At 36.0% G+C, this 27450-nt stretch overlaps 1 protein-coding gene across 7 annotated transcripts in view; it reads left to right on the top strand.

Moving 5' to 3' along the window:
• The window catches only part of C1GALT1 (core 1 synthase, glycoprotein-N-acetylgalactosamine 3-beta-galactosyltransferase 1), a 63751-nt gene extending 41847 nt beyond the window's left edge, over positions 1-21904 (top strand). For 6 of the 7 annotated variants that reach the window (XM_074379481.1, XM_074379477.1, XM_003921245.4 and 3 more), the window contains 2 exons: positions 3235-3902; positions 9074-9895. In XM_074379481.1, coding sequence (XP_074235582.1) covers positions 3235-3902; positions 9074-9277 — 872 coding nt within the window. In that variant the 3' untranslated portion in view covers positions 9278-9895. Of the gene's footprint in view, positions 1-3234; positions 3903-9073; positions 9896-15016 lie in introns of those variants that run through there. The other variant, XM_074379478.1, reaches the window with a different exon arrangement.
• The last annotated feature ends 5546 nt before the right edge of the window (positions 21905-27450 follow it).

Raw genomic sequence — 27450 nt, forward strand, 5'->3', positions numbered from 1 at the left:
AATTAAAATGAGCTATATATTCCAGATATTAAATAACAATTATTGGTTTGCCTCAAGAGAAGGGAATTGCTAAAACCCAGATTTATTTAGGAAATAAGATATTAATTTTGAATTCATTTTTAAGTAGAAGTGGTTCAGAAACCATGATTTGGGGAAGGGCATAACTATTCAGATTAGATTTGTTTCTGAAAATGTTTTTCTAGGTCCAATTCAGTTGAGTTCTTTGTGTCCCTTAAGTGTTGGTTTTCTCCAAGTTTCTGTCCTTTAGCTATTTGTCCATGTGACATCATCAACCCTCATAATTTTAATTTCCATTTATTTCCTGCTGTCTTTAGCCCAGTTCCAGACATTGTGAGAAGACATTAACACAGTGCAAAGATTTCTGCAAAATATGGTTTATTTGACAGAAAATAATATAAGTCACTTAAAACAATTGGAATTCTGGAATGCAGAGGGTTCACTATTCATTTGTTTCTATTCTCTTCCCGCTAGTAAATTCTTCACTACCTCTCAAGCAGAGGCTGAAGGGTGAGGTTTCAAAGCCTGGTTCAGTTTTATCAACTAGCAAGCACATGCATACTGTGACAAAGTATGTTTTAGGATTGTTTATATAACAGTAATTCATCTCTGAGCAGGTGCTCTGTGTTGTTACGGAACAGTTTGGTCACTGTGTATTTGCTCTGTAGCATAGCTACATGTCTTCAGACGATCAGTTGGAACCAAGCTTCCCTACTAATAGTAAGCCATACTAGGCCTCACTACAGGCACATGTATTAGACGCATACTTGTCCAGCTCAGTGGCCTACAAAATGTGGGATATGCTAAAAGTTTGTCTACTCCCTTCAGACTCAACATGTGTAAATTGAGTCTCCTTTTCTTTTCCTTCCTACTCCTAGAAGTTGCTCTTCTTCCTCTATTCTTTATTTTATATAGCTCATTACTCTCTCTCTATGCCAGAAGCTATGAAATCATGACAGGTGCTTACCTTCACATGCTAGCCAATCCCATATATTGGTACATTCTGACAATGCTACATTAGCATTTTTCATCTCTTTTCCTCTCAGTCCACAGTGCATTTCCCCTGATTCAGGCCTGCAGCTTTACTTACATACCTGCACTCAACCAAACTTCATCATTCCTTTTGGTGAACTTATAACCTATTTTCTGCATCATCTCTATTTGTTCTAGTATCACTTTATCTTTCTATTCTTTGTTCTACCCAGGGCCCTATGTACTGCTCTATAGGGTTTGTTAGCCACTACTTTATTTTCCTTCAGCAACTGAACCCTTTGTTCATTATATATTAACATCTTTTAGTATTTAGCAATTACTGGTTCATGTGTCAGGCTCCCTGAATGGACTGAATTCCTCTGCAGCAGGAAGTGTGTCTTACTCATTTTTTTCATCTCCTATGCCAGCCCATGCCCAGTACAAAGTAATTCATGAATGAAAAATTATTTATCAAGTTCAGTAATGAGGACAAAACTGCCTTGCCTGAGTGAAACAGACTGGGGATTCTTGCATTCACCATTCCTATCCATTCAGGGTTTGGTATATATGTGTAGCCAAGACATTGGGTTCCTCAACGATGTGAAATGTCAAAGCTTTCTGACTGTTAAGTAGGGTGATTTTGTCTGCTTTTGTTCTGGATTGTGAATCTTGTTACTCAGAGGGACATGAGAATACTTTTATATTCTACCCAGCTTTTCCCTTTATTCCCCCTCAATTGGTTAACTAATTGTTAATTTCTCATGGGCCTAAGCTTCTGTAATTTACTGTTTGACCTTAGTTTTAAGCACATCCTTCATCAGGATACTGCCCAGATTACAGGCGTCCCCAAACTACGGCCTGCGGGCCGCATGCGGCCCCCTGAGACCATTTATCCGCCCCCACCACCACCACCCGCACTTCAGGAAGGGGCACCTCTTTCATTGGTGGTCAGTGAGAGGAGCACAGTATGTGGCGGCCCTCCAACGGTCTGAGGGACAGTGAACTGGCCCCCTGTGTAAAAAGTTTGGGGACGCCTGGCCCAGAACATCACTATTCAAAGTTGCTTCATAGACTCATTCTGATCTATAACTAGAGAATGTTTGCTTATTTGGGAGTAAGCAGAAACTTTTATTGTAATTAATTTTGCGTTTTATATTTCTTTTAGTTTTATTTTTCTCATAATTCATTTTTATCATATTTACACAATTGTAGACCTCTATTAGAAATAAAAATTGGGCTTTCACCACAGATAGCTTGAGAAGTACTCATCTAAAATCTCACAATTGAGCTCTTCCTCTACACCAGTGCTACTCAAAATGTGGTCCTGGCCTGACAGTTTGTAAACTGTTTGTCTACACAAGATAATGAGCTTACACTAGGATGTAAATTACGTCCCTAAGCTTACTGCTTAGTTAAGTGACATTTTGTTTGGTTGGTTGGTTCTGATAGTACGTCTTTTTCAGAGTAATGTGTTGCTTTATATTCTGATATAAGCTCCTTATTTCTTTGCAAACCAGTAGTTTAAAGAGCACTGCTCTAGCCAGTCTTAGAATTCTCAAGTCTACCATTGTGTTCTGTTTCTAATTGGCAGATTTGCATTTTGGAATAAGGTATGTTACTATCAGGAAGGAATCTCAAACTCCTGTGCTTTGAACTGTCACCACTTCAGAGTACTTGTAGAAATTCTTAATAGTGGATTCTTGTGAACTTCAAAAATGACCTGCCACTTCAGCAGCATGTCTTTCCTGCTCTTCAGAAATTCATTCACCTCAGTGAGAAATTTCTTTCAATAATCTGTTGAAAACCAGCTGAAGCTTTCTTATATGAAATGCCAAGCAGAGACTATTTAAGGCAGCACTTAACTTGCTTATGAAGCACCAGGAGAACTTATTAAAATGCTGATTCCAATTCAGTAGGTCTGGGATGGGGCCTGGGAGTATGTATTTCTAACAAGTTTCCAGGTGATCCTACTGCTTTCAATCAGTAAACCACAGTTCAAGAAGAATTTAAATCATAATATTGACTCTTATTAGCTCCAGTGATGTTCTGGATAACATTGACAGGAAACCAATAAATCAGAGTGTCAGTTCACATTAGGTTGGGTTTTGCTTTCCTTTGGCTAAATCACTAATAGAGGGATATATAGGGCTTTTGAAATTAAGAAAATGCTTTCTTCAACATAATTTATTAATATTTGGATTTTACATTTATGTAAATAACTTTTTTAAATGTTTTGTTTAATAGATGAGAACACAGACATCGCTGAAAACCTCTATCAGAAAGTTAAAATTCTTTGCTGGGTTATGACAGGCCCTCAAAACCTAGAGAAAAAGGCCAAACATGTCAAAGCTACATGGGCCCAGCGTTGTAACAAAGTATTGTTTATGAGCTCAGTAGAAAATAAAGACTTCCCTGCTGTGGGATTGAAAACCAAAGAAGGCAGAGATCAACTATATTGGAAAACAATTAAAGCTTTTCAGTACGTTCATGAACATTATTTAGAAGATGCTGATTGGTTTTTGAAAGCAGATGATGACACATATGTCATACTAGACAATTTGAGATGGCTTCTTGCAAAATATGACCCTAAAGAACCCATTTACTTTGGGAGAAGATTTAAGCCCTATGTAAAGCAGGGCTACATGAGTGGAGGAGCAGGATATGTACTAAGCAAAGAAGCCTTGAAGAGATTTGTTGATGCATTTAAAACAGAGAAGTGTACACATACTTCCTCCATTGAAGACTTAGCACTGGGGAAATGCATGGAAATTATAAATGTACAAGCAGGAGATTCCAGAGATACCACTGGAAAAGAAACTTTTCATCCCTTTGTGCCAGAACACCATTTAGTTAAAGGTTATCTACCTAGAACCTTTTGGTACTGGAATTACAACTATTACCCACCTATAGAGGTAAGTTTAGAAATTGTATTAACTGCGTTAACATTTGGACTGACTGAATTTTATTGATAAAAACTTGTTAATATGTGTATGTTCTTTAGTACCAATAACTAGGACTCTTTCTTAGTCTTTTTAAATAGAATAGCAGTAAAACAAAATAGATGAGAACAGGGACATCAGCAGTAGTCACTTAGCAGATATCTATTGGTGCTATTGTATGCCAAGCACTAAGAATGTGGAAGTAAACAGAGCCAAGTTCCAGTTCTCATGAATCTTACATTCTGGATGAAGAGATGTACAAAAAACAGGCAGACTAGTAAAGATATGAAAGGATTTTAGTAGTAAGTGTCCTGAAGAAAAATAAGCCAAGTAAGGACATGAAGAGTGACCCAGAATAGGGTGGAGTCCTCTGGTTTGGGTGATTAAGGAAGGCCTCTCCATTTGAGCAGAAACCCAAGTGATACTAAAGAGCAACCTGTGTGAAGATCTGGGTAAAGAGACTTCTAGTCATCACGAGCAAGACGTGAAAAGACGGAGGTTCAGAAAGCCTAGAGTCAAATCCTTCTCTCCCACTTAACAGCTGAACGACCTTGGATGGACAGGATTTGTCTGACTTCTGAGCCTCAGTTTCCTCATTTGTAAGATGGACATGATGTACCTGTCTTATTTAGTTGTCATTACCATATAGTACAGCCTTTCACACAGTAAGCATTTAATAAGCCTTGACTCACATTTGACAGCTTACATTCCTGAGAATTTTATCTAAAGTACATTACTTTATGAAATATTCCACTTGTACAGATGTTTCAGAATAATATACCTTATATTCATCCCCCATCTTTACCAAATTTTAATCGTTTGCCACATTTGTTTTAGTTTTTTAAAGAAAAAAAACGCTGTAGTTGAGGCCTGTGTACCCTCTCCAGTCTCCTTACCTGGAGTTAACCACTGTCATGAATTTAATATTACTCATTACCATGAATGTTTTATGTTTTTTCTACATGTTTATGTATCCACAAATAATATATAGTATTGTTTTTCAGATTTTTAAATAAGCATTTTTCTACAATTTGCCCTTTTCACACAACATTGAGGTGGATCAGTGTTCATTACGTATCTGCTATGTTCATTATTAAAGCATTGCTTCAGTAAATGACTGAATGAGACCGGGAATCATGAAACCTAGCTTTTAGACGCAATTCTGTTCATGATTAATAATGCCTTTAGGCAAGTCACTAGTTCTCTGTGCCTACCTCTCTCTGGACCTAACATATAAATAATACACTTCATGCTACTCATAAGGAAGCGCTTTCCAATCATCATCTGTAACAGTGGTTCTCAACCCAGGGCAATTTTGCCCCCAGAGGACATTTTGCAAGGTCTGGAGACATTTTTGATTGTTACAACTAGGAGGTTGCTACTGGAATCTAATGGGTAGAAATCCATTACATTATAAACTTACTAGATGATAAATATCCTAAAATGCACAGGACAGCCTCCTACAACAAAGAATTACTCTAGCCCAAAACATCAGCAGTGCCATGGTTCAGAAACCCTGGCCTAGAACTTCTGACCCAAGCTTTAGTTAATCAGCTTTAAAAGGAACTTTTGATAGTCTGTTCTTCTGTTTTAATGAGTACTACTTTGGATGCTTTTTTGATGTAAACTTTACTTAGTATATTCTGACCATTCCAAGATGACTTGACCTTTTCCTTCCTTTCTTCTTTGAGATGGAGTCTTGCACTGTTGCCCAGGCTGGAGTGCAGTGGTGCAATCTTGGCTCACTGCAACCTCTGCCTCCCGGGTTCAAGCGACTCTCCTGCCTCAGCCTCCTGAGTAGCTGGGATTAGAGGTGCCCACCACTACCTTTCCGATATGAAAAATATACCCAAATTCAAGAATATAAATGTAGCAAATACATCCAAATTCATATAAGAATTTACCAAGAGTATCTGATATTGGGTACACATACAATAGTAGCAAGGAGATACAATAATTGTCATTATATTGTAAACAGCAAAATAGCCTTCCTTTTGAGAGTACTGTTCACAATTTCTGTTTACAAATAAAGTATACCTAACAATATGCTTTATATAAACAAAATAAATATATAGTGCATCCTTTATTTACATTGTAGTTGTTTATTAAATGGATGGCAAATTTGTTCTTTCTATAAAAATTTATCTCATTATGTTGACCATAAAACAGAATTCAAAGTACCAAAATTGACCCATCATTCTGACATTGTCTGTTCTCCATCAGGAGATTTTCTAATAAAAACTAAAATTCTGTTCTGTTTTGTTTTGTTTTGTTTTTTTCTTTTGTGACGGGATTTTACTCGTTGCCCAGGCTGGAGTGCAATGGCGCGATCTTGGCTCACTGCAACCTCCGCCTCCTGGATTCAGGCAGTTCTCCTGCCTCAGCCTCCTGAGTAGCTGGGATTACAGGCATGCAGTACCACACCCTAATAATTTTTTTGTATTTTTGGTAGATACAGAGTTTCTTCATGTTGATCAGGCTGTTCTCGAACTCCCAACCTCAGGTGATCCACCCACCTTGGCCTCCCAAAGTGCTGGGATTACAGGTGTGAGCCACTGCGCCTGGCCCAGAAAATTCTATTGTTATCCATGTATTAGTTAATAAGTTGTCTTTCCCCTATGTTTTTTCTATAAACTAGTTACTAAAAATACAGAAAATTTTTATCTGGCAAGTCAGGGTATAAAATATTTTAATTCATCTTCCTAAATTTCTTGTTCAGAACTGACTCTTAAGCAGTTCTCTTCCCACTCCACCTTCTTAGGAATAGACTTTCCACCAGAGACGTTGCAATGAGTAGATTTAAAATACATGTGTAATTGTTTGCATACATATCTCTCTACATGAAAATTTGACTTTTCTATAGGTCAGAAATGGTCAAATATTTTATTTTTCAGTTTTATTTATATTATTCTATCTGAAACATATTAGTACATAATTGAGATAGAGAGCTCCTGATTTTTCCAAACTGTTAATTATTCTAGTACCATTTTTTAATTCATTACTGATTTAAAATACCCTTTTATCATACACTATAGCATTACTTATAGTAGGATCTATATCTGAGATTTCAGTTCTGTGCCATTGTTCTAATTAGATTTTGGCCCAGCACCATATTGTTTTGAACCTTGTAGCTTTACAGTAGTTTCAAGTTATTATTCTAAGGGCAAATTAACTTTTTTTCTCTTTCTTTCCAAGTGTTTTGGCAGCTCTCATGTCTTTATCTTTGCTTATAAACTCATTAATTTAGAGATAACATCTTTGCCAGGATTTTTTTAAGTTGCCTTTTAGGTCCTTTAGTCAAGTTTTAGAAACTATTTCCATAGGTATGTAATATTTTTGCTACTGTTCTACTTGTGCTTATATATGAAAACTTCTTTGTTTGGTTTTCTTTTTAAGCATCTTTAAAATCTGGCTTTGTAACTGAATTCCTCTTTATTTCTGATGATTCTTCACTTGAGATTCTTGAGTTTTTTGGGTAACTGTAATTGTCTACAAGCTCTTGTTTTCTAATAATTATAGCTTTTTTCTTTGTCATTTATTGCATAAATGCTTAACGGTAACAGAATCCTGACCATACAGTAAAATATAAATAAATAAGAGTAACATAATTAATGCAGTAAATCTTATTTAAAATATTTATTAAAAACTATTACTGGTCTAGTCTTTAATATGCACTGGACAGTATAGTAGCCACTAAGTACATGTGGTTACTGAGCACTTGAAATGTGGTTACTCCAAATTGTAAATATAAAACATACACCTGATTTTAAGAATGGTTTCATTAATCATTTTAAAACTACTGCATATTAAAACAATACGATGAAATTTTTTAGTTACATAAAATATATTCAAATAAGTTTTACCTATTTCTTTTTACATTTTTAATATCTGTTGAACAGAGCTAGTTTAGATAATCACAAGTTGACTTATCTGGTTATTTTTCCTGTTTGCCTTTATTCTGTTATTTCCTAAAGGTGCAAGAATAGGTTATCTAAGAATCCACATGTCCAGTGTGTGTTTCGAGGGAAAATTCAGAGATAACAGCAGAGAAAATGCAATGGACAGTTTCTTGATAATTTGTACTACACTGTAAGCTGTATACTTCCAAACATGAATTTGTAATTTATTAAAAGTTCAGTCAATATGAATCTTCTCTTGGAACTTGTCATACTGTCTCCCTCATTCTTTACAGAGATGTCAGATGGACCCTGAAGTTTTGTTGGTGTCACATGGATGACTCCGATATTCTCTAGATACCCAATTCTGACTCTAGGCTGACTGCCTAATTCATCTCTTTTCCTGTCTTCTTAGTTTTCTTGTTCATTGTATTGTTGTTTTATTTTCAACTTTGTTCTCATACCAACTCTATTAGGAATTTATGAGAATTACATAACTCAACAAAGGTTTAAATCTGACCTACTTACCTGAGAGCCACCTGATACAATTTTTCTGTCAATAATAGCTAACATTTATTGAGCATTTATTTTAAGGAAAAGGTAATGCCAAGCATTTTACACACATTGTCTCCTTTAAATAACCACCTTTTACAGGTGGGGAAATTAAAGCTTATAGAGATTAAATAACTTGCTCAAGGTCATATACTATCCTACCAAATTTGGGTTCAAACTCAGGTCTAGCTTGAGAGGTTTGCCTCAAATATTGTACTATTTGGCTTGATATACAGATGAAGTGTATTTGGTTGTAGACACCTAATGGGCGAGGTTTTGAGGTCATTGAATGCTTTAGAGGTTCTTTCCAAGTCTGAGTGAAGCAAAAAATTACAGTGAGGAAATGAGGAAGAGAAAGCAGATGTTGGAGAAAGGTTTGTCCTTTGTATAGCTGTTCCTTTGCTTTGAAGAAATCTCAAAAATTTTATCTGCGGAAACACTGAATAGTGTAAGAGAATATCGTTTCAGTTAGAAATATTGTTTCAGTTAGAACCAATTTCAGTTTTAAATCATTAGGATGTCTAAGTAAACTATTGATTTCTTCCACAGGTCTAGTAAATGAGATTCCTCTGTTTTACCTTGCAAGCTTTAATGTTTGCATTCTTTTAAAATTAGCTTGTCCTTTATAAGTATGTGAATATTATATGCTAGCAATGTGCTGTTTATTAACAATGCCTGTTTCCACTCCTTTTTTAGGGTCCTGGTTGCTGTTCTGATCTTGCAGTTTCTTTTCACTATGTTGATTCTACAACTATGTATGAGTTAGAATACCTCGTTTATCATCTTCGTCCATATGGTTATTTATACAGATATCAACCTACCTTACCTGAAAATATACTAAAGGAAATTAGTCAAACAAACAAAAATGAAGATACAAAAGTGAAGTTAGGAAACCCTTGAAAGAAAACCACGAATGAACAAAGGTAAAATGTCTAGCATTGCACTGAAGAAGGACTGCTGCATTTCTGACAAAGAACACTGGAATCCCAGTGAGGAATTCTAAGTGAACATTCCATACAGAAATCTTTCACATGAATGACTATAAACTGAAGCTTTAAATGAGCTGTGAAGTCTGTTAAAATGTGTTTTGATACAGTAATATATAAGTATATCTATATATATGAAGAACTTGTGTTTTTAAAATGGTGGCCAGGTAGAAGAACTAGAAAAGAGATTTTGTTGCCTATTTTTGACCATCTGTATTATTGTCGCTGAGAAACTAAAACAGTTAAATTTGCTAACACTACACTGCATTATGTTAGTAATAAACAGGTCTGCCTTAAAGAAAATTTTAGAAAGAAATATTGTTGCTCAGTGTTGCTAATACAGCTCAAGAATTTAGTTTATATTTGCAGTATGATATAAATGATCCAACCCCTCCCCCCACACACACACAATTTTTGTCTAATGAAACTTTTGCTGTGATTATTTACAATTGGCAGTATTTCTTCCAGAAGAAGCTAAAATAGGACTGGCACTTATCCTGAAGTGCATTAATAAAACCACACTTTAAAATTATCATGGGCCTTGACTATATTATATACTTGATTCAAATTAGTAATCTTTTATGGAATCTCTGTTGTCTCTTTTCTAAATATGTTTAGCCACTCTTGAATACCATTCTCCACTATTAATATTAATTTACTGAAAGCATTCATAGCATTCTGTAAACATGTATTTTATAATATTTGCTCATAAATTTACCCATTGTTAATTATGGGTAACTAATAATAAATTTAATGCTATTTGAGGATGCTTTTCTTATATCAGTGCCACTCTCAGGAATTACTAAGTAACATTTTAAATTGATTATTTTAAACTCTTTCCAACTACATAGTTATGGTTTCTTTCATTCTCATCCTGTTGAGAGATGAGAACTTGTTTGTGCCTTTCATAACTTGTTTAAAGCAGAATTTTAAATTCATTTTTAGGATCTGAGGTGGCTATTAGTTACCCTTGCAAGATTCTTTTGAATGCAAGATTTTGACGGGAATAAATTAAAAACAATAGAAAATGTACAGTGCTTAAACAAAAATGTTGTATATTGAAAGAGTAGTTACTTAATTTATAAATAACAGTCTGAAGATTGATGCTGACTTACTATTTTGGGATAATTGTTTTGCCAATGGATAATTCTAAACAATGAAGATTACCTAGTCAAGACTGTCATCAAAAACATTCACAAATGTTTCATTCTATTTTTAGTGACTCTCTGTTTAAAGAGTTTCTGAAAGGAAAGAAAATTATTTTTATTATCTTAAGCAATACTGGGTATGTCAGAATATTTTACAGACTTTCTATTCTATGAGATTTTTAATGGTACAAAAGATTTACATTTCCCTTATGTTTATCATTATGCCAATTTGACGTGGCTGTCATGCCACTGACTGCTGTTTAGCTAAATAATTTCTTTTTTTTTTTTAAAGAAAGGAGTGCGATCTCAGCTCACTGCAACCTCTGCCTCCCAGGTTCAAGTGATTCTCCGGCCTCAGCCTCCGAGTAGCTGGGATAACAGGTGCATGCCACCATGCCCGGCCAATTTTTGTATTATTACTAAAGATGGGGTTTTACCATGTTGGCCAGGCTGGTCTTGAACTCCTGACCTCAGGTGATCCACCCACCTCGGCCTCCCAAAGTGCTGGGATTACAGGCGTGAGCCACAGAGCCCAGCTAGCTAAATAATTTTTATTTACTGTGCCAAAACATGTCAAAATCAATACCTCTTTGAAGGGTATATTTGAGAGGACGTTCATTTCATTGGCTAACCATGGATTACTCTGTCCACATAGTAAAAACATATACCAGTTTTTTACGTATTATCATGGTAGTATGGCATTGATTTTATTCTTTGAACAACTCTTTACCATGGTATGTTACTTGACTAGAAGTATAAATAGTTTACTATAAATATCCAAAACCTTAAGATTTGCTCATAGGAAATGAATGTTGTGATGAATCCTGGGCTTTAGAGTCAGACTTGCTTGGGTTTAAATTCTTGCTCCAACACTTACTGTTTTTGTAACCTTGAGCAATTTTACTTAATCTCTCTGTGTCTCAGTTTTCTCATCTGTAAATTAGGGATGATAATACTACCTACCTCACAGGATTTTTATGAGGATTAAATAAATGTAACGTTCTTAGAACACTGTCTGTCCCAGAATAGGTAGCAATAAATAGAATATTGTATTATTACTGTATTACCTTGGAGTATAAATACTGCATTTAAGTGAATGAAAAAATTGCTTTGACCAGATACTGAAGGAAATATTTCATACATTTCTTAATAAGTAACAGTATTTATTGAGTGCCTGCTGTATGCTAGGTACTGCACTTAGATAATCTGTGTATATTAATCCTCAAAATTTGAGATAAGGAAACTGAGCCTCGGGTAATTAAAGTAATTTTGTCTCTGTCACAAAGCTAGTAAGTAACAGGTAGGATTTATATTCAAATCCTGTGTGTTCATTTGAACTGTATCAGACTTGGGGTTAGACATTTAGCATTATTTCCCTTTTTATTTATATGATATGTGACATCTGATACATTGGCCAGTAATAGTCAAATTAGCACAGCGAAAATGTCATAATGATTCTTAAACTGTGGTTCTCACACTTGCCTAGGGCGTTGTTAAAATGCAGATCTGAAGACCCCAATCTCAGAAATTTTAATTTATAGCATCAACATCACCTGGGAATTTGTTGGAAATGCAGCCTCTCTCAGGGCCCCATCTCAAGTCCACTGAATCACATACTCTAGGAGCAGCGGCAGGGGCTAGCAGTTGTGTTTAAGCAAACTCTGCAGGTGTCTTTCTCATCCTAGTTTGAGAACCACTGCCCAACAACCTACATGATTTTGGTGCAAATAGTGTTTGAAACACGCTGAAGATTACTGCCCCATTACTAAGACATTTTTCAAAAAGCATGTTTTAAATCAGTGTAGTCCAGGATCATACTATATTAAATATAAAATAAAGATAATTTAAATGGTCATCGAATTATTCATTTTGGTCAAATGTTAACTTCTCCAAAGTGACTAATATCAGGGCCAACAATAAAATCCAAGTTTATCAATTTTATATTGAGGCAGGAAGGGTTTGTTAAGTACTAATAACTTCATAGAGCACATAAAACCAGACTTCATGATGATGATGTATTCACTGTCTTTTAGATTAAGATCTTCGTTATTTGGATAAATGATTTTAGTATGGTTTCAAAACATAAGGCTTTTGATGTCTTATGTTCTCTAATAATGGTCTGCTTGTATTTTCTAGTGGAAAGTTCATAGATAAAGCAGATTTTTGTCCCAGTTTGTTTTCAAATACCGTAAATTTCAGAGGAGTTTTTCTTACTGTAATGAGATATGAAAATAAATCACTGATCAGCTTTTAATATTTTTTGAATGTGGAATTGGATTTGAGCATTACATTTGCTAACTGGTTATGTTCACATTTTTTTCTTGAATATTAATTTTTCACTGCTTTGAGACTGTCAAATTATAGTTATTACCAGGTCGATGCACTATTGTACTTGAAAGAATCCTTTGACTGATTAAATTATATCTAGATCTTATTTGCCATTTAAATTTTCAGTTCATCAGTCTATTATTCTTTGACAGTTTCTGCTTTGTATTTATTGCCTTTTTTATTTGCTTTATTACTAACTTCCATTTTCTAGTTACTCTTAAATGTTGCCTTCACAGGGTTAATTTGGCTGTTAATAGTGATTAGAATTTTCATTACTTAGTTGATAATTTTAAACCTACTAACTAAGTTTCCCTATGAGATTGAAAGTAAAAGTCTGTCTAAGAATAATGCCTGCTGGCTCTTAAGATACTTGCCCTACTTAAAAAATCCATAATTTTAAATTAATTCTACATCTATAATTATTAAAGGAAGTAAAGTTATTGGGATTCTTCTACTCACCCTTTTCTCAAAAACAAAAAAAAAACTTATGCTTTATTTTTCTACTGTATAGTAGGCCTGACAGAAACATACTAAAGCAATCTGGGAGACAACCTGTGGTAGATTTTATGCTAAATGTTAATGTTACCTCTGTTGATTTAAAAAAAAAAAAAAGTGTATATATATAAGAGTTGAAATAAAAATGTTAACACCGGATGAAATAAGGAATTTTACAAATTCTCTGTAGAGAAACCAACTCTAAAAGTTTTAGAGTTGAATTGTGCTCTGTTTCACGCCCTTACCCCTCTAGTTTTCGGTTTATATTAGTTAAGTTTTAATAACTTTGCCGGGCCCTGCAAATTAATAATCTACATGAAGTATATTATTAGAGGGAAACTAATCTTACTGCTAAGCAGTGTGCTGTACTAGTGAATGTTTGTGTTTTGGAATTTAAAAATTATTTAAGGTAATGGTGTTATGAATGGTTTAAATATGTCTGGTGACTTGCTTATTTTAAGTGATCACCATTAAGTCAGAAAAATGTATTTTTTAATGTTTCTTAAAGTGCCTTTTGAACATTTTTAAACAGCAGATTTAAACAATGCATAAAATAAATTGCCATGTTCAAAGTTGTTTCATCTGATTATTTTTGACCAATATAAAGTTGTGAGATAAATGTTATCTTTTATGGGTAGTTGTGGGGTTTTCTAAGTTTTACTGTAATATATATTACTTACTTTAAAGCAGCAAAATATTCCACCTCTGACTGAGAATAATATACCTTAAAAAAATTAGAAACACTGTATAGTCCAGGTAAGTGTGTCTGGATGGGTAGGGGTGCGGGCGGGGGAAATCTCATATATATTTAGAGGGAGACTACTTCTCTGTTCCTTGGCATATTTTGATCTGTTGAATACACTGATAAATTATTCAACAAATAATTGTGCCAAGCATCTGCTAGAAATACAGTGGTGAGCAAGACATAGAGGATGTCTGTTTTCATAGAGCCTTAACTTAGAGTTAGGAATAAGCTAGTAGATGGATAAACAAGGTATATCAGAGAGTGGTAATAGGAAAATAAAAATATTATCTGAACAATTTTCTGGATGACGTATTAAGGAAGACTAGGAATTAACATTTGAGCAGAGACTTGAATGCTGAATGACAGACATTTTATATACTTCAAAAGTTACTTTTATCTGTGAAATTATTTGTTCCTACTATGTAAAAACAAAAAAAAAAAGTTTCCACCCTTGCTTAATCATGCTGTGAGTATATGTGAAGGCTCACTGAAATGTAATCTATATGCTAAAAAAGTGTGTTTTTGAGCATACTTCATCCAGAGCTCTGGTCTATTGATAGTAGGTTTGTCTGGGAGTTTCAGGGCATGAGTAAAAATAGACCTAGTATTTTATTTCTTCCTAGGCAAACAATTACAAATTCCATGAGGCCCTTGAGTCTAGCCTATTTGCCTTGATTTTTCAGTAATCTGCTACCCAATATGTTATTTATTAGCATATGTGTGTGCACGCAAGCATGCATACACAGTTATTTGGATTAGACAGCTTTAGAAAAGCTGAGGAGATAAATACTTCATACTACTTTAGTAGTAGAGTTGTATAATTTAATATATTCAGCTAAATATTTTCCAACTAGCTGTACTGATAATTGATAAACCATTGGAAAGTAGATATATTTACCCAAATACATACAATTAAACCTATTTTAATTTTCCAAAGGTATACTTCATAGTACTGGAAAGGATAGAAGATTCTTGCTGAATTTATCTCCTTGTTAAAGGGAAGGACTACAGAGCTCAAGATATTTTTCATCAAGTTTCATCAAGTCTAGTAATGCTGACAATATGGATTGTTCAAGAGAAATTTTTTTCCTGGTTAAGAATGAATGAACATTTAACAACTAAAGTTGAGTAACCTCAGCAACATTGGCATTCTCTGGATACATCTGTATTAATAAAACATAGAAGTGAACTTTGTTATACTGAGTTTATTACTGATTTACGCATTTTGTATTGCTGCCTAGAACCTAAAACTGTCTCTGTGTCGCATCATTGCTTCTACCAAATGTGCTAGTGTTTGTGTTGTTATTGATACTGCTTTTCTCCAGGACTAAAAATTTGTCCAGGGTATTATATACTTTCTTATATATTGGCTCTGTACAGTGTAGTTGAATACAGTAGCTTACTTTGAAATAAACAAAATACTCATTTAAAAAAAAATGAGGTTCAGTCCTAGAACTTAGGCTCTTTGGCTTTTCTAATGAATGCCTAGTGAAAGATTAACAGTACTTCATTTCTAAAACTGCTGACTGGGGCCGGGCGCAGTGGCTCACGCCTCTAATCCCAGCACTTTGGGAGGCCGAGGCAGGTGGATCATGAGGTCAAGAGATCGAGACCATCCTGGTCAACATGGTGAAACCCCGTCTCTACTAAAAATACAAAAAATTAGCTGGGCATGGTGGCACGTGCCTGTAATCCCAGCTAATCAGGAGGCTGAGGCAGGAGAATTGCTTTAACCCAGGAGGCAGAGGTTGCGGTGGGCTGAGATCGTGCCATTGCACTCCAGCCTGGGTAACAAGAGCAAAACTCCATCTCAAAAAAAAAAAAAAAAAAAACCTGCTGACTGATGTGCTGTCATAGAACTAATTTGGGTACAATGTCTTAAAACTAATCATGTTTTTACTTTTGTAAGCTTCAATTTTTTTCATAAGACTACCTAAGCTGCATTTTCTCCCTTTCTATACCTGTAACAGTAGAATTATACTTTTGATAGCATTTAGGTTGAATTTCATTTTTTTCATTAATTTTGTTGTCCAATTGTTAGATTGTGGAGAGGTGGTGATAAAATCCAGAACATAGGTTTGGAAGAGAAGTAATATTCAACTTTTCCTTTAATTCTACCCATGACTGTCTTTCTTGTTTTTATACATTTTGGCGGGGTGTGGGTAGGTGAGTGTGGGTGTGTATATGTCGGAGACAGGAAGAAAAAGGGAGGTTATGATTATATTTTAATAACTGGAGTTTCTTTCTTTTCCTTTTTTTATTTTTTTTGAGACTGAGTCTCGCTCTGTTGCCAGGCTGGAGTGCAGTGGCACGATCTCGGCTCATTGCAACCTCCGCCTCCCGGATTCAAGCTATTCTCCTGCTTAGCCTCCTAAGTAGCCGGGGCTACCGGCCCCTGCCACCATGCCTAGGTAATTTTTGCATGTTTAGTACAGATAGCGCTTCACCATGTTGGCCAGGGTGGTCTCAAACTCTTGACCTCGAGATCCACCTGCCTGGACCTCCCAAAGTGCTGGGATTACAGGTGGCAGCCACCACACCCAGCCAATAACTGGATTTTTAATGTAATTGAAGTAGTAAAACCACTGCATTTTCATGTTGATTAGGTTTATGTAATAGCAGCTTATTTGATGAAGTAAAGGTAACTATGTGTTTAGAATAGTTGGCCACAGGGATAATTTCTGATTTTTAAAGTAATTTTTACAAACCTACTTGCCTGACTGAATTTCCCCCTTTTTTGGCCTTCGAATTTCTAGCTCTTAGAACCTTCTCCTGCTCATCTCTCATTCCATGTTTTTTCTTTCTCCCTTTTTCCTCTCATTAGCAGTAGCAAGTCTTTAGTTTCTTAAGACTTTTATTGGCCCCCATTCTCTTTTTCTTTTTTTAAATAGAGACAGGGTCTTGCTGTGTTGCCCAAGCTGGTCTTTGAACTGTTTGGCCTCCCAGAGTGTTGGGATTGCATGCATCAGCCACCATACCTAGCTGCCTCTGTTTTCTATCAAGAGATGCGTTTAAGACTTTTTAAAATTATGTGTCATTTGTGAACCTCAGTTCCCTCTCTCCAGCTTGGAAGTTGCTGAAAGAAGGAAGAGAGAGAATTCAGAGAATTGATGCCAGCATTATTCTGCAGTTTCCTCTTTCTTAAGGAAATGTTTCCTTCTAGAACCTACTCAGTGAAAATATAGGTGCTTAAATACTTGAAAACCAGTAAGAATCTGCCCTATTTTTCTTTAACCCCAGTTGATGTTGTCTCTAGCAGAAATGGTGCTTGAGGTTATGAATAGCACTCATTATGGCAGGGGAGCTCTTAGGAACAGAATCACAAGTATTTCTCACTTATTTGAAACAGTGAGGCAAAGGATTCTCTGGTTTAATGGAGGTGAGGTTCAAACCACATTGCAATATGTAGATCAGAGTTATATAACAAAGGGATAGTTGTCATAGAAAGGTGGTACCTCTTGTCACTGCCAGCAGCCTTTGGCATCCAAAACTTCAAGTCCTGCTAGTGTAGCAAACAAACGAAAGCATGGCTTCTTCAGAAAGGGGTACAGGAGGGGGCAGATATATAGAGGCACTAAGCTCCTTCACCTAGGTTTACAGACATGCAGTGTTACCTAATTTGATTTCAAATGGGCTTAGGTATACGAAGATAGTTCATGAGGGGTAGAGGCCCCAGGGCTGATGCCTTCAAACGCTTTATTAATAAAAAGATTCAAAGTCTCATAGCCATTAAAGATCAATGACCCCAAGGAGATGTGTGTTGACTTCATTGGTTTGGATCTATCCTTTTTAACTAGATAGCAAACTCTTGGCTCTTGTTAAATATGAATCAGTGCTCTAGGAACAAAATGACTGGGACCCCTAACATAATAGAGCAGGTTAGGTGTTTTAAGAATTCTCAGAAGTGACCAGTGATAACCATAAAAAGGGGGACTGGAAAGTATGTTTCGAAGAATGAAACATCTCTTATGACAAAACACAAAAATATTCATAGATTTGAATCTAGTTTAGTTTTGGAAGAAAAACTTACTTTGTAGATAAAAGATTTCAGTACTCAGTATTAAGGCAGTCCTCTCTCAAATCTTAAAAATGGTCACTACAACCTGTTGAATAAAATGATTATACCTCAGATTATGTGATGTTCCACAGCCTGATCCTAGCATGTATATTCCTTTTTAAAGGAATCACCAAAACTATAAGGCTGATAACTATTAAAATGGAAACACAAAATTAAAGATAACACGGGCCATATAAGATAAAGGGAGGATTTAAAATAGAAAGTAGATGACAGAATTAAGATCAAACAGATATGATGTCAAAGATAAACGATTAACTTATAAATGTCTGAGTATATAAAAACTTGGGAAGGGTACTAGGATTGGAAAGAAATTCAGTAATTCACTATTCATTGTTTTCCTTTTTGAACTTTAAAAAAATCATGTTTATGTTGTCATAGTTTAGCTAACTAAAGTGGGGGGAAAAAACTATTGGTCCTGGATCCCTAGGGTTTTTACAACCAGTGGTAAAGAATGTCCACAGACATTCTTAAGCAGCAGTTGAGGTAAGCAGGTACACATGTACCGGAAGGATCTACAGCCGATTTGGGTTCTCTTCTCGCCATAAGGAATTATTTTCTTCAATCAAGGCTATAAAGACTGCTGAACTAGTTCATAATGAGGGTAGATGAAAAGGTATCCATCTTAAAGAGTGGTAAATAAACAGTAGACCCAAACAAAGGACCAGCAGCCTCATCTGGACGCATCTTAGCATCCTCCTCACCTACTCCAAGGGTGAAGAGTACTCAGAAGTTACTATTTATTCCTAAAGCCTGTGTCAGATTACTTTCATATCTTTCTTAGATCTGTTCTGGCTTAAGTCCTACTCTTTTATTCGTGGAAACAGAAGACAGTGAGCCCTTTCCCACATAAAAATATAAAACTACTGATTTCTAGAGCTTAAAGATGTTCCAACCGCTTGTTTAAAAGATCCAGAAACAGATACAGAGATGTTAAAAAGTTTACCAAAATGACACAATGCCAGACCTGGCAACAGGACTCAATTCTCCTGACTCCCAGGTTAGTAGTCTTTCTGCTAAATGGCAATTTCTTATTTTCCCTGAACAACCTGTGCTATGTACTTTTTTAAACAAAATTTTTTGTGGGTACCTAGTAGGTATACATATTTATGGGGTACATGAGACACTTTGATACAGCTATGCAATAAGTAATCACTTCATGGAAAATGGGATAACCATTCCCTTTGTGTTACAAACAATGCAATTATACTTTGTTATTTTTTAAATGTACAGTTATTATTGACTACAGTCACCCTATCGTGCTATCAAATACTAGGTCTTATTCTTTGTTTTGTTTTGCTTTTTCTTTGACCCATTATACTGCTAGATAGAACTCACATATTTGGTCCCTGCCTTTTCCCATCATTTGCAAATAGATTCTAGGCAGGATCATAATAGTTGTCAGGCACTGGTGTCAGGGTTCATATCTGTCTTGTTTCCAATTGTGCCTAGGACGTAATACGAATTTTTTTTTTTAACAAAGCCACGCCCAGTGGTACATGCCTGTAGTCCTAGCTATCCAGGAGGCTGAAGCTCAGGCAAGTCCACCCTGGGCAACTTAGCAAGATTCCATCTCTACAACAAAAAAAGTTTTAAAAGATTACTATACATTATATGTATCAAAATAATACTCTTCCCCATAAATATGTACAATTATTATATATCAAATAAAAGAATTGGTGAGCACCCTCTCACTACAAAGAAAAGTTCTCAGGGTACTATATGCCCCCTACCTTCTTCTGTTTCGTATTTATAAAGACCTCTAAACAAAATGCTTTTCTCATGGGTAAGGGGGGCCCTAAACAGGTTTTCCACTTGAGGAAAATGTTTATTTGAACTCGACATATCATACACCATTAGGCAAAAAGCCTTGCATTTATATTGGAGAATATAGTCCAGAAAAAGAACAAAACCTCAAGTGTGGGCAGAAGATTGTGTTTATCTGGTGTTAGGGAGGAAAGCTCGGGTTCCTTTTCTCTACAGTGACCAGTAGACATTCCAAAGCACTGTCACTTGGTACACCTCAGTGCTCTTGGTTACTGAAACAATAAGCGGGCTGTGATGGCAAAAAAAAGTAGGGTCGTTCCTAACTGGTAAGGAGAAAACTCTAGTCACAAGTTTTCTGTCTTATTGGAAGAGGTTTCTAAAATCCAAAAAAAAGCAACAGCCCTCTTTTATTTCCTCCAGTCATTCATTAATTCACCCATTCAACAAACTTTTACTGGGCTCATGGTCTGTCAAGTATAGAAGAGAAAGGAGGACGAAACTTGTGGTTAAGCCTTGCCTGAGGGATCTCACGTTTAGGTTGGAGGCTGACATGCCAATGAACAAACAGCTTCCTCAGGACTATGATGCATCCTATGATACAGATATTTACCAAAAAACTATAAGAGGACTGTATATTAAGTGTTTAGGAATCTGAGAAGTTTCAAAGAAATTGTGGCATTTGAGCTAGATACTAAAGAATAAGGCTCAGGTACAACTTCATATGAAAGAGAAGATATATTTACAAATTTGCCAAAGGCAGGTTAACTTCATTCTTCTAGAATTGCAGTTTTTTTCCAAGTGCAATCAGTGTACCACATTTTTCTGAGACCCAGAGCCATTTTTGTTCATTGGCATGTTTTTAGATTTATTTTTCAGTAACTCCAGCACCCCTAAGTTTCCTTCCTCAGATCCTAAACAAATACATTCAAGTTGGGCTTTACTACATGGTTTGAAGATAATTTTTTCCTGTTAAAAATCTTTTTAAGTTTTTGTACAAAGGTGATACATGCACAAAGTTTTTGTACAAGGTGATATATGTACAAAGGTGATAAAACGTACAAAGTTTTTGTACAAAGGTGATATATGTACAAAGGTGATAAAAAAATATATAAAATGAAAAGCAATAATCTACCACTGCCCCACCCAACAGTCCCTTTGTCCAGCCATCAACAGAAAATTACAGAACTGTACTCCTTTCCAAACTACACACATCATTCTGCTCCTTGTTTTTCCTGCTTATCTGTTTAATGACTTAGAGATAATCCTTTTTAATGGTTAACTAGATCTCTGTATGGATGTGCCATAATTTTTTAGCCATTCCTCTATTGATAACTGAGCAGGATTATAGACATTCGCTATTACAGTTATTGCTGCACTGAACATCCTTGAAATGATTGAGTATAGCCATAGGATAAGTTCCTAGCAAGGAATTGCTCAAAGAATGTATGCATTTCAATATTCATAGATACTAACAAATTGCCTTCTTAAACTGTACTACCTTATACTGCCACTTAACATCTACGAGTATATTTTCCTGCTCCTTTTACCAGAATTTTTGATGATTAAACTTAGTTTTATCTGTCACTGCATTAATATCTGATAATTATGTTGATTTGTACTTAAGGTTAGAGTGAGTTTTTTATACACTGGTAATCTGCATTTCATCTTAGCCAATTTTTTTTTCTATTGAATTACTAGGATTTTTTTAAAATGTTACAAACTCTTGGAATATTGGATTCTTTTATATGTATTCGAACTATTATGATTATTTTGTACTTAAGTTATTTTCTTTTTTCCCCACACAAGCCAATTAACCAATCTTTTCTTAGGGCTATTGAATTGTGTGTCTTGCTCACACCAAGGTTATAAACATGTTTTCCTCTCATAGTTTCGTTTTTTGTCTTTGTATGTTTGATCCCTCTGGAATTTATTTTTTTATATGGAGTGAGTTAAGAAAATAAACTGGCTACCCATTTGTCGTAATACACTTTATAATGATCCTTTCTTTCAACATTTATTTTAAATCACCATTACCATATGATATTTCAGTATCAGTTTGTGTGTTAACTGTATTCTGGTCTGCTTATCTGCCTGTTTCTTCTGCAGTACTACATTGTTTTAATGATTTCAGATTCATAACACTTAATAACTGACAGAATGAATTACATACTTAAACCTTTTGTACAGATATTATACTAGATTCTGCTACATATCATGGCATTATGCCATGAATCCTTTCCAGCATTACTGGCAGGAATAGCCATGCTTAAAATATTCCCCCTCATGCTCCTGAGAGGTTTCCAGGGTACAGTGTCATGTGTACCTAGAAATGGGTTACCCTCTTGCCCATTCCTGGGCTGCCTCCTAGGGACAGTGACTCCAGTTAACTTGCTACTTCAGTAAACACTACCATTTTTTGCTGGTGACTTCTATCATCTTGTTTGGCCCTGGGGAAAAGACTTGTCTTCCTCTTTGTTGCCCACAGTACAGCAGAGACGAGGCTTTCCTGACTGTTCCAGAATAAGGAAATAAAGGGTCCAGATAATTCTTTATGGGAGCTGCAAAGCCCAAGGGAATCCTCTCACCCCTTACCAGGCTAGTGCTCTGCCTTCTTTGCTACCTGTTTCCAGCTCACCAAAGGCAGCTCAGCTACCCGACTAGAAACGTTCAGTTATCAGCACTGAACGTTTCTAGTTGGGCAGCTGAGAATTGGAGCCAAATTGATACCTGCACTAAAAGAAATGAGGAAGGTTTCCCCTCACTGGAGTCTAACACTGTTAACATCCTCCCAAAATTCCTGCTGAACGAAACTCTCCCCTGGGAAACTGACAGTGAAAACATTTACTCTTTTCAGTGGAAATTACATCTTTACTCAGAGAAATGTGGTCTGGATTTTGGATTTGTGGCCCCAATAAGAAAATTGCCTAATGATCTGGTATCAGTACAATCAAGCACTTCATATCTGTGGGTTTCCACATCCATGGATTCAGCCAATCATGGATCAAAAATATTCAGTAAAAAAAAAAAAAATACAACAAAAACAATACAGTATAACAATTATTTATATAACATCACATTGTATTAGGTATTATAGAGATGATTTAAAGTATACAAGAGGATGAGCATAGGTTATATGCAAATACTATTCCATTTTATATAAGAGATTTAAACATCCATGAGTTGTATCAGAGGGGTTCCTGGAACCAAAACCCCAAGGATACTGAGGGACAACTGTCTATTTCACAGTCTGTATTGCTTTTTACAAGTTGGGCAGCAACAACAAAACCCAGAGGAGGTTGCATCAGGCTCAGCCCTGCTCCTATTTTTTCTCCTTGCATTAAGGGTTTCAAGCATATCTTAGGGCTGTGGTTATACATGAATCAGCCTTGAAACCTAACAATGTTACAATTTTCTCATATTATGTTCCTTTTTAAAATTAGCTACTTCCAAATCTTTATCCTCTTCAAAATACCAAATTTTGGAAATGGAAGGGGGAAAGGAGTGGGGGAGATAATAAGTGAAATCACCTGTATTTTCTTAGCGACTCAGAGGTAACCAGCTATTTCTGAGATTCTTAAGTAAAGAGTAGTTTTTCTTTCTGAAAGTCTGACAGTCTTTGCCATGTTAAGCTCTTTTATTTCATATCTTATTATACTTAGACCCACTCAGCCTACTTGGACAAATGCTCAAATAAATCAGTCAAATGAAAAACATGTTCAGAGGTTGAGTGACTCAGAGTGAGAACAAGTGAAGCAGAACTGAGTGGTGGAACTTAACCTGTGTCTGAAATTTTGAAACACATCAAGTCTAGTCTTCTTGTATTTTACTAATATACAGACTTAGAGGGTGGAAAGAGATAAAGTGTTATGTGCTCATAAAATCAATTTATAAGTGACCTCATTATAGGGCCAGTCACCTCAAAATAATATAAATTCACGATTTAATATATCAATAGAAACTCTGCTATGTATTAAGCAGTATAAATTTATAATTAAGTAGTCTACAAATGCTAAACTTAGAGAATATTTTCTGAATTTGCTCTTTGATTACTCCAGGTCACTGCATACAATTTTCTGACACTCATCAGGATGTCTGTATAAACAGTTTTCTTCCTCTTCACATCTAAATGATAGAGAATTCCCAAACTTCCTATTGCTACTGAAACTGAAGCAAGAGAAGCAAGGGAAATTGAAACTGAAAATGTGAACCAGCAACTTTACCCGACAGCACAGTTGTTAGCATCAATGAGATTATTTTTTAATGAAATTAAATAAAGTAGAGGTTTCCTGTCAACTGACAGCTATTTTTCTCCAGACTCTACTATGCAGCAGGATGGTAGTTGTTTTCTCTCAAGTTAGCTAAAAATTTAACTTCATTTTATGGCATGATGTATTAAAATCAGGAGTGTTTATGGTCACTTTCACCTTGCCAACAGGTAATTAATTCCTCTCAAGATCCAACCCAAGCTATTCTATACAAGGTCAGCAAGCATTTGATTCATTTTTTCAGCTTTAATATAAATCAAATTCACACTCAGGAGTCTGGGCTGTGATAAAACAGACATAAAATCCGCTATTGCCCGAATAACCAGTCACCACCATCTTTCATATGGGAAAGAACAGCAGAAGCAATTTAACAAGTAACAATCAGGCTTCTAGAGCCACGTAAAATTGCTGTTAACTCTTGACTATTCTGACAACATTTTAGAGTCATCTTTTAGGATTATTAGCCTCCCTCATTTAAAAAATGGGAAAAAACTCATTCCTCAAGGACCTCACTATTTAGTTCAACAGTTTGGATGGAGAAAGGAGAGAGATCTTGAGGGAACACAAGTATATTGATCCCATTTTCTACCTCACCACATTGCTTGCAGGAAGAGCTCAGCAACTTGGTTCACCCCTTTTTATCTGCTTTAGTATTTTAGTTGAGTCAAAGTAACTAAAGAGTTAAATTGCATATTGCGATCCCCATAATTTCCATTGGATAAAATTTAGCTTTACATTTATGCTCACTGTAAACATGCAAGTGAGTTCGGAGAAATTATTACCATTAGAGAAGTGGGGAAAAGACCAGCCCCCTCCATCACCCTACTCCATCACCACCAAACAATCAGTTCTTGAGTGAAATCTCTCACTTACTATGACATATAACTCTCAGAGAGAGTAAACACCCTGTCTTTCAGCAAGGATCCTCTGATCTGCCATTATGAAGGGAGGACTAGCCAGACTGAGGGTGTGATGAGGAGCTAGGGAAGCATAAACAGAAACTGCTTTGAGAGGAGAAGCAACTTTGAAGTGTTGCTTGGTCCAGGCCTTCACCTAGGGTTTGGTTTTTTAAAGACTGTGTCATTAACCCTTCCCTCACTTTCCTTCTGCTCTTCAAGTCCAATTCTTACAATCATAGGAATGACTACTTTTGCCCCCAGGCACTTTGCTGGCCCTGGGATTGCAGAGAGGGAAAGATATAATCCTGCCCCCAGGAACTCAGTGTATAGAGATGGCTCCTCCAACTTAACTCTTAACAGGGCTGATGATACTTTTCAAACATGTCAATCCAAAATGACCAATTAAGGATAAGAACTTGGAAGTAAAGAACATAACTCAAAGATGACAAATGCCCATTCACCAGAGATAAAGCCATGAACTGTCCAGGGCAAATAAGCTTACCTTTTGCAAGCTAAGCTTTATGTGGGAATTTGTAGTTTGGGCGAGGTCACTCAGTAGCTTCTGTAATGAAAAGTTTTGTTGCAGCTGGGTACAGTGGCTCATGCCTGTAATCCCAACACTTTGGGAAGGCAAGATGGGCAGATCCCTTGAGCCTTGGGGTTTGAGACCAGCCTGGGCAACATGGCGAAACCTCATCTCTATTAAAAATACAAAAATTAGCTGGGTGTGTTGGCACACAGTTATGATCCCAGTTAGTTGGGTGGCTGAGGCATGAGAATCACTTGAACCTAAGAGGTGGAGGTTGCAGTGAGCCAAGATCATGCCACTGCACCCCAGCCTGGGCAACAGAGAGAGACTATTGTCTCAAAAAAATAAAGTTTTATTGGTAGTATTTGTTCTCTATTAAGCCCATCTATTACATTCTTGATTTCATTTATAAAATTTTTCAATTCTAGAATTTCCTTTTGGCTATATTGTACATTTCCAGGTCTCTTCCAATGTTCTCAATCTTAATTTTTATTTCCTTAAACCTTTTAAGCATGCTCATTATGGAATCCATGTTGGATAGTCACAGTGTCAAGATCCCCTATTGGTCTAGGTCTATTGTCTTATTTTTTTTGGTATTCAGTTACATTTTCGAGTTATTTTTGGTTATATTCTATCTGGTAGGAATATCACAATTGTCAGTATCCTTTTGAATAGGATGAATGAATCTCTTTCACCTCATGGAAGCAATAAAATCTACGCTGCCCCAAATGGTGGCAATGGTGTATATACAACTGAAAATCCAAGAACCTCACTGACCTGGTGACTGACATTGTAGTTAGGTAACGAGTTTAGCAAAATTATCCTCAAAGAATCAAATGAGATTATAACCAGTTCATCTTGCCTGCTGCCCAGATACAACCAATTTATGAAGACAGGAAAGTGCAATAGAGAAAGATTTTAATATGCATAGAGCCAGCTAAATAGAGACCAGAATTTTACTATTATTTAAATCAGCCTCCCCAAAAATTTTAAAAGACAGTTTGGTAGGCACGAGTTAGTACATGGGTAGGGGCCACAAAACCAGATGAGTCAGTTGACCAATCTGGGTGGTGCCAGCTGATCCATCAGAATGCATGATCTAAAAAATACCTCAAGCACCAATCTTAGGTTTTATAATAGTAATGTTGTCTGTAGGAGCAATTGGGGAGGTTAGTAATCTTGCAACCTCTGGGTGCATGGCTCCTTAGTCACAATTTCTAATCTTGTGGCCAATTTTACAAAGGTGGCCTGGTCTCCAAGATACATTTTACCTAAAATGTAGTATCACAGGAAACCAGAACCTTCCACTCACCTCTCATACAGAACTGGCTTTATTAATTTCCCACCACATTCAAGAGCACCTGATGACCTAAACTGTTTAAGGTTGGGTTAAGGAGTGTTCTTTTCAAACTATCCCAATTTCCATGAAAACCAGATACATCAGAAGACCTAGAAAATATCTCTAGAATTGTATATTTTGGGACATTAAACAAGTGGATAATTACATATGTGAATCTCACATGTCTTAATATCCAGACTGATTCCACATTGTCCTATTCTTACATAGTATCTATTTTTCTCTTGGGAAGTTTTCTAATACTTTCTAAGCATCAGCATGTCAGTTTCAGTCAAATTAACACTTTAAAAGATCCCCACCTGAGGTCAGTGAGTCAGGGCACAGGCTGCTCTACAGAAAGGCCCAGCCACAACCTGAGGAGTAGTACTTCATCACAACTACCTCTGCAGGCCACATTCCCCCTACCCCAGCCACTCCTCAGGAGAACTAAGATGGATTTGTGGGAAATAATTTCCTTAAGTCATTTTTCCAAACATACT

Source organism: Saimiri boliviensis, chromosome 10, assembly GCF_048565385.1.
Source record: "Saimiri boliviensis isolate mSaiBol1 chromosome 10, mSaiBol1.pri, whole genome shotgun sequence".
In the NCBI taxonomy this organism is placed as follows: Eukaryota; Metazoa; Chordata; class Mammalia; order Primates; family Cebidae; genus Saimiri; species Saimiri boliviensis.